At 52.8% G+C, this 8,090-nt stretch overlaps 1 protein-coding gene across 1 annotated transcript; it reads left to right on the plus strand.

Annotated features, from left to right (window-relative positions):
- Nucleotides 1–7,873, plus strand: PRDM13 (PR/SET domain 13). The gene is given in 6 exon segments (XM_043438964.1): nucleotides 1–144; nucleotides 1,670–1,801; nucleotides 2,087–2,207; nucleotides 5,765–7,062; nucleotides 7,065–7,492; nucleotides 7,633–7,873. Coding segments are annotated over 6 exon segments (2,364 nt in total).
- Nucleotides 7,874–8,090: the final 217 nt, after the last annotated feature.

An 8,090-nucleotide genomic window follows, 5' to 3' on the forward strand; every position in this document is an offset into this window, starting at 1 on the left:
ATGCACGGAGCCGCCCGCTCTCCGGCCACCAGCGTGAGTGCCGACTGCTGCATCCCAGCCGGCCTGCGCCTCGGGCCGGTGCCCGGGACCTTCAAGCTGGGGAAGTACCTGTCAGACCGCAGGGAACCTGGGCCCAAGAAAAAGGTATTAGCCAGTTCGACCTCCGCTCTCCGCCGCTCGTTCGACTCCCCTTCTTCCCCGCCTAGGAAAGGGGTGGATAGGGCTAGGGGAGCAAAGGGGTGACTGAGCCGTTACCTGCCCATTCTGCCAGGTGGAAGGGGACTCCGATCATTTCCCACAAGCCGTGTTAACCGAGAGCTGGACGTGGGCCAGGCTAGGGGAGAAGATATGGCTGAGAGGGGACAGCCCCTGGGTGGGGTGCACTAGGCTCTTTACGTGCTGGGACCACTAGGAACCTCCGATTTCCCCGGAGCGCTGGGGTCTCTATCGCAGAGGCGCACCCCCCACCCCGCCCTGTCCAGACTCTCCTGGCAAACGTGCCTTTTCTCTTTTATACAACACACAGGCGTTGCGGACTTTTTCTTTTTTTAATCTTCTGCCCTTCAATAAGCTAATTTGAGGCTTAAATTTACCTTCAGATAATTTAATCTCATCGTCTCCGAAAATTTTATCCTTGGAGACCCTTAGTTCCTAAAACCTCCCCAGGTGTTTCCTTCTGCGGATGTCTGCTTGTGGATTTGGGGTGAGTGGAGAGAGGATGCGCCAGGCAGTGGCTCTGACGCGGGTTCCGAGGACCAGGAACATCCACTCGCCTGGGTCACCTGGGCCCGGCGATTGTAGCCGGGCTCGGAGGGGCTAGGATCGCAGATGGGAGGCTTCAGGGTCAACCTGCCAGCTCCGACTTCCCAAACAGCGTCGCGACCCCTGACCTGAGAGGTTCTAACAGGCTCCCGCCCGCCCTGAGGCGTCCCAGCGGGTGAAGGTCGGCCGACTGCGACCGGTAATGAAGGCAGGAGTCCGGTGACTTGGGGAGGGGAACTGGGAAGAGGACCCTGGACTACATTTCTTGTAAGGCGCTGCTCGGGGGCTCGCCGGCCGGACCAGCACCTGGCTCTTCTCGCAATCATCCTCTTCCCGGCGGAGTACAGCCTAGCTGGTTGCGAACCACGCCTTCTGCTTTAAACACGCTTTAATTGCTTTTAAATGACCAGTCAGCCCGCGGCCGCTTTGTTCAGACACTTTCGCCGCGGGGCTTGCAGGCATCTCCGCACTTGGGTGCGGGGCCACGGGAATGAGGAGGCTCGAGAGGAGCCCCGGGATGCCCTGTGTCCCGGGATGGATTGTGAAACGTCTCTGGCCTGGCATCAGGACTGCTCTCAGCACCGCGAGAGGGAGAGCTAGGGTCGGGGTGAGAAACGTCTGGGTACGAGGTGCGCCCAGGGTATCTGTGACTCGCTCGGGCGGGATGCTTTCACTCGCGCTGTCAAGGTGGAACAAGACGGGGAACTGTTCTACTAGCCAGCCTCCCTTCTTCCTCCCTCCCCCAAGCAAGGGTCCTAAGGACTTACCTTCCTCCCAGCAGCGCGCAGCGGTCTGGCCAAAGCGAAAGCAACCGTTCCTAAGTCGGGTGGGGGGCGGGGGATACCCTTTCCCTCCAGTTGCGGGTCCGGTCGTGGCACGGGGAGAACGACCACTGCTTGTGTTGCAGGTGCGCATGGTGAGAGGGGAGCTGGTGGACGAGTCGGGGGGCTCCCCCCTGGAGTGGATAGGGTTAATCCGGGCAGCCAGGAACCCCCAGGAACAGACTCTGGAAGCTATTGCAGACTTACCCGGAGGACAGGTACTGTGGGCTTCCCCCCACCACCGCCAATTCTACCAAACTGTCACTGATGTTAGGAGCAAAGCACTTTAGCTAGAGGTCTCATTTAAACATCCCCACAACCCTATAAGGTAGATACTATTATTTCCCCCCTTTGAAGAATGAGGGACGTGAGGTTCAGAGGGGTCTAATAGCTTTTCCAGCGTCACACAGCGTCAGGGCTGGGAATCGAATCTTTCCTCTCAGTTGTTTTTTGACCAGTTACCCAGGAAATGACGGCAAGCTGTCCTGTTCCTTGCGTCCCAGATCTTCTATCGAGCCCTTCGAGACGTCCAGCCAGGAGAGGAGCTGACCGTGTGGTATTCCAACTCTTTGGCGCAGTGGTTCGACATCCCCATCATTGCAACGCCAACGCACGACGAGAAAGGTACCGCCGCTAAGAGAGCCTCCAGGGCCAGCGCGGGTGGGCGAGAGTCCAGTCCTCCTCCTCTGGTCTTTGCGGGGCATCCCTAGACCTGAAAGGCCTTTTTCTTGCTCTGTGTAAAACTGAATTCATACTCCCAGTCGGAGTGGGCAGAGGCGACGTCACCACTACTGCCTTTAAATCAACACTAAACGCTAACAGACCATAGAAATCTCGCTCTTGATGTCAGGGAAAAAATACTCCTCATGAATTTCATGCGGGTCGTCCTTGCCATAGCATGCCCAAAGAGACAATTATTTACTTACTTAAGAATCCATAAAGATGCCTTAACATATTATTAGGATAACTACATCATGAGCTCCAAAGAGTGTAACTCAAACCTGGAATGCTTTTAGAAGGTGAGCGGGATCTCTTCAGCGGTTTGGAGGAGTAAAGTATTTCTACAGCGTTTTAGAAGCATTACGGTACTTACAGCTGGTCAGTTGGCAGGTACTGAGGCCTTTCCGTTTAAATGGTATTTATTCATTTCCCTCTGCCTACTTAAATCGAAACTGGGATGTATCCCAGTTTCTTCTCAGATTTATTTGATCCCTTCCAAAGCCCAGAGCAGATTCATGCAAATTAAGGTGCAGCAAGTAACTAAAGAAAGAAACATTTTCAGACCTCCTCTAGGACACTGAGAAACACTTCCTGTGGAAAAAAGCTGGAAGGTGCTAAAACAGTTAAGATCTTGAGACTCCCTTTTATTGCACAATGCTTCTATGACTTTCTTTTTTCTTTACCAGATGTTTTAGTTTGTAATTTCTCCTAAAGACATAGTTATATTTAAAGTCAACATCACAGACGCTGTGAAATATTTTGACACATTCTCCTGAATCGCCTGCTTAATCTCATTTCTTTAGAAATAGAGTTAAAAAACTTAATACAACTGTGAGATTTAAGAAACACTTCATGAATAAGACAGAATGAAATTAACTCAAAATGATGAATCACTTCACTTCAGAGTGTCCTTGTCCTCTGTAAATTAATTCTATTGATTGTGTGGGTAGACCTGTATGTACAGTATTCATAAAAGTTTTCCTAGATTTTTCCTCCTATCACATTACATTACATTCTCTTGTCAACTTCTTCCAGTAAAAGAGAAACATAACTAAAGCCCCATAGTGGAGAACTCTCAACTCTGTCACTACAGAACAATTCCAAGGACTACTGGCCTTTGGGGGCCAGGAATTTTTGCAAAGAACACCCTTTCTTAGACACTCTCAAATCGTACAAAAGCAATTTGTTTGAGTGGTGGCCCTCATGTTTTCATTTCAGTCAATAGAGCCTATAAACATCATATGGTCACACATGTCAGAACAGACACCATTTCCCTTTTGGGGAATGTGTAGGTTATTTTGAACCCTGATTTCTCCAGCTTTCAGATGCTTGAAATCTTGATAACCTTGGAGATGCATCTGAGAGAGGAGGCAAAATCACTTACAAGGTGTGTTTGATACGTTTGGCACAGGTTGGATTTCAGAATCAAGAGAACACGTCAACTCATTAGGACATACTAAGAAAACATAATGAAACAGAAAACATACATTGGCTTAAACCTTGAAAAGAGGAAGAAATAAGTAGAGATGGCTGCAATTCTTCCAATATTGGCTAACCCTAGTGGGTTTCAATTCCATAGTAAGATTAAGGAAAATACTGGCTCTTTGTTTTAGGAACAAAGCTGAGTCACTTCGGGGTATCCTCGGAAAATGCCCTCTTTAAAAAGGGGTGACAAAAAAAAAGGGTGACGAGAGGGAGGTTCTGAACTTAGCAGAAAGGAGGTTGGTTACTTAAGATATTAAATCAACACACCCACCAAGAGAACTCAGAAAGTCTTCCCTCTCTATGAAGATTTATTTTACATGGTTGTTCAGTACAACAGACATGATTTTTATCATTGAAATAATTGGAATGAGTTTTATCTGTCTTCCACAAACAATGAAGATAGGTCACGTAGGCAAATCGTCTTCCTTTCTGCATTTTCCTTCTGCTCTACCTTAACTTCAGTTAGAATAATCTGCTCCTTACTTGAACTTCCACCTTAGTTATCTTGGAAGAAGGATGACTTGCTTTATCCAGATTCAGGAATAAAATACATGAAGACAGGAATATCTGAAAATTTCTCCCATTGTTGTTTCTGTAGTAATGTTCCAGAAGTTTAAGCTGCTTGTGTGCAAGGAGGAAAAATTTAACTTTTCCATTACATTTAATGAAACCGATGTTTACTTTGTATACTTTCTTGTGGCTCAACTAAGTTCTTTCTTATGGACATGCTTCCCTTCAACCAATTATTATCAATAATAATTGATTAATAAGCCAATAATCAATAAACCAAGTATTATCAATCAACCACAACATTTAAAAAGAAACCCAACTGCAAGCTTGCTTTCTCTGAAGTGATATAACATGACCTTTTAAAGTGAAAATTAACTTCTACCATGTGATCAAAATCTGTTTCATACACATGTTTTTGACTGTGTTCACAGACCCTAGCAAGATTAAACAACTAATGTTAGTAATATTAAACACACAAGGAGGTTTGATGCCAAAAGCATGTGTGTAGTCCCTCATAGAGAACTGTACACTTATAGAAAGCTGAGTATCTATATTATTCTATCTCTCTCTCTCACACACACACACACACGCACATACATTGATATTTTCCAAGAACTTTACTAAGCTTGGATTTGTGCAGCTATCTAGGAGTTAATTAATAACCAGGTGGAACAACTGACAAGACAATGCATATAATCCTTCTGTTTTTAGTATATGAGGACCTAAGACTTTTTCTTTTCTCCCGTCAAATTAAATGGGGTTAAAGAGGAAATAAAGATGCAAATAATTTTGAAGAATAGAAAATCATAGTCCCGATGTGGTCCTTCAGTTGGTCACGCTCCAGGAAAATCTCAGGCAAAGTGTTTAAGACTGGGAGGGGTTGGGGAGGGTGGGTAGTGGACATAAAAGACATTGTTCTGTGAAAAGGAATGATTACATATGGCCCATACATACAGGATATTGTCTCGCCTGGTAATGAGGCGCTCACGACCAATAGATTGGCCTTTGTTCAGTTTATCCAAACTCCTTGACATACGCCACCTATTCTGCAAACGCCAACAGATGGGCCCAGGCACAGCACAGCCCCGACACTTGATTTAAAGCAACAGCTGCTCTCGGCTCTTCCCCGGCTCTTTCAAGCCAGCCTCCCTGAGCACTGCCCTTCCAATGAAGATCTGCTCGGATGGCCCGGAGAAAGTCTTCGTTGGAAAGGCCCAGGTCACACCTCTCGGTCTCTGAGTAGTCCCAGAGAATGGAGATGGTGACAAAGTTGGCCACTTGGGGCTTCTCGGAGTCCTTGCTACAATGGGGCTACCGAACTCACTTATTCGCCGGTACCCAGGAATACTTATGCTTCGGCCCATACCGCTGTTCAAAACCGGGGCTCTGCCTTGGGCGCGCTGGCGCTTTCTTTCTCTCGCTTGTTTGCTTCTTACCGGGTCTCCTTTTCACTGTTTCTCGCCCAGGGGAGGAGCGCTACATTTGCTGGTACTGCTGGAGGACGTTTAGATATCCCAACAGCCTTAAAGCACATCTACGTTTCCACTGCGTGCTCAGCAGCGGCGGGGGCCGCGCCTACCTGCACCACGAGCAGGCGGCTCGCCAAGGCGCTGCCCCGGCCGCGGATGGCCTTCGCCTTTCCCCGAAACCCCCGGCGTCAGATTTCGCTGCGGCCGCCCCGGCGAGCACTCTTCGACCGCACCCGCAGGTCCCACCGGCCCCTCAGGCTTGCGGAGCGCGGGAGAGCATCAAGCGCGAGGCCTCCTCTGCGCCCTCCGCCACGTCGCCGACCCTGGCCAAGTGGGGGCCTTCCAAGAAGGGAAAGGAGCAGCCGGACCGCGCTCTGGACATGAGTGGTGCCGCCCGAGGACACGGCCACTTCCTGGGCATCGTGGGCGGTTCCCCAGCGGGGGGCGGCGGCCTCGCTTTCTACCCGGGCGTGCGCTCGGCTTTCAAGCCCGCTGGCTTGGCCAGGGCAGCCGCCGCCGCGCACGGCGACCCCTACCGGGACGAGGGCGGCGGCAAACCCGGGGCCGGCCTGGCTTTAAGCAGGCTGCTGGGCGGGGGACGGGCGGGCGGACACCCGAGAAGCGGGGAGAACCCGGCGGCTGGCGGCGCTGGCCACCACCATCACCACCATGCGCACCACCATCACCATCCCAAGTGCCTACTCGCCGGGGACCCGCCGCCGCCTCCTGGCCTGCCCTGCTCCGGGGCGCTGCGCGGCTTCCCTCTGCTCCCCGGGCCCCCGGAAGAGGCGTCTGCCTTCAAGCACGTGGAGCGCGCCCCGCCCGCCGCCGCCGAGCTGCCAGGAGCGCGTTACGCGCAGCTGCCCCCGGCGGCCGGGCTGCCCCTCGAACGCTGCGCGCTGCCACCCCTCGACGCCGGCGGCCTCAAAGGCTACCCGGGTGGCGAGTGCAGCCACCTGCCGGCCGTCATGCCGGCCTTTACCGTCTACAACGGGGAGCTCCTGTACGGCTCACCAGCCGCCGCCGCTTATTACCCGCTCAAACTGCACTTCGGCGGGCTGCTCAAGTATCCGGAGTCCATCTCTTACTTTAGTGGGCCCGCGGCGGCGGCCGCTCTGAGCCCGGCGGAGCTGGGCTCCCTGGCTAGCATCGACCGAGAAATCGCCATGCACACGCAGCAGTTGTCGGAGATGGCGGCCGGGAAAGGCCGCGGCCGCCTGGACGCGGGGACGCTGCCCCCGGCCGTCGTGGCGGCGGGCGGCGCCGGGGGAGGCGGCGGCGGGGGCGGCGGCGGCGGGCGGGCAAGCCCAAGACGGGCCACTTGTGCCTCTACTGCGGCAAGCTGTACTCGCGCAAGTACGGGCTCAAGATCCACATGCGGACGCACACGGGCTACAAGCCGCTCAAGTGCAAGGTGTGCCTGCGGCCCTTCGGCGACCCCAGCAATCTCAACAAGCACATCCGGCTGCACGCCGAGGGCAACACGCCCTACCGCTGCGAGTTCTGCGGCAAGGTGCTGGTGCGCCGCCGGGACCTGGAGCGCCACGTCAAGTCTCGCCACCCCGGCCAGAACCTGCTCCCCAAGGCGGCCGACGGCCCGGGCGGCGAGCCTCACTACCCCCCGGAGCCGGGAGAGCCCAAGAGCGACAACGACAGCGACGTGGACGTCTGCTTCACCGACGACCAGAGCGACCCCGAGGCCGGGGGCGGTGGCGAGCGTGACTCGTAACGAGTCTTCCAGGGAAGGCGGGGAGTGTGGGGGCGTGGACAGAGAGAAGAGGGGGTTCTGCTCTGGGTGAAGAGGAGCTGCCGGTGGTGAGAAAGACCCGCCGGACAAAACCGGTTTGGTTTTGGTCGCGCGCCAGATTTGGAACAGTGAGCGGTCCCAGGTCAGATGCTGAAACTCTGAGCAAAGGTTTAGAGGCGTCTTTAGATTTCTTTAGAAATCTTGCCTTCCGAGCATCCCCGGGACGACGGGTCCCAGCGCACTCCAGGCGCCTGAGCGCCGCGAATAGGCTTCCTATTCACCAACCCAGGCGGTTGACTCTCCAGGTTTCAGATCACATGAATGGGAAGCCACAGCGCCCTCGAGGGCGTCGATTTTAACTGCCGCGTATTTTTAAAATGTTCTTTTTTTGTGAAGAAAATTGTGCCTTTTGAAACGACGTTTTGTGTGTGTATTCTACATTAGCATTTCACTGCATAGGCAAAATAGTAGCCCCAATTCTGTAGATGTGACATCCATACCCTTGTTTCCATTTCATCTGTTTTCGTGTCAAAGACTACGCCTTGACGCAATGAATATATAGTGGTAGCAGGTGTA

The sequence above is a fragment of the Cervus canadensis genome, chromosome 20 (assembly GCF_019320065.1).
Source record: "Cervus canadensis isolate Bull #8, Minnesota chromosome 20, ASM1932006v1, whole genome shotgun sequence".
Lineage (NCBI taxonomy): Eukaryota > Metazoa > Chordata > Mammalia > Artiodactyla > Cervidae > Cervus > Cervus canadensis.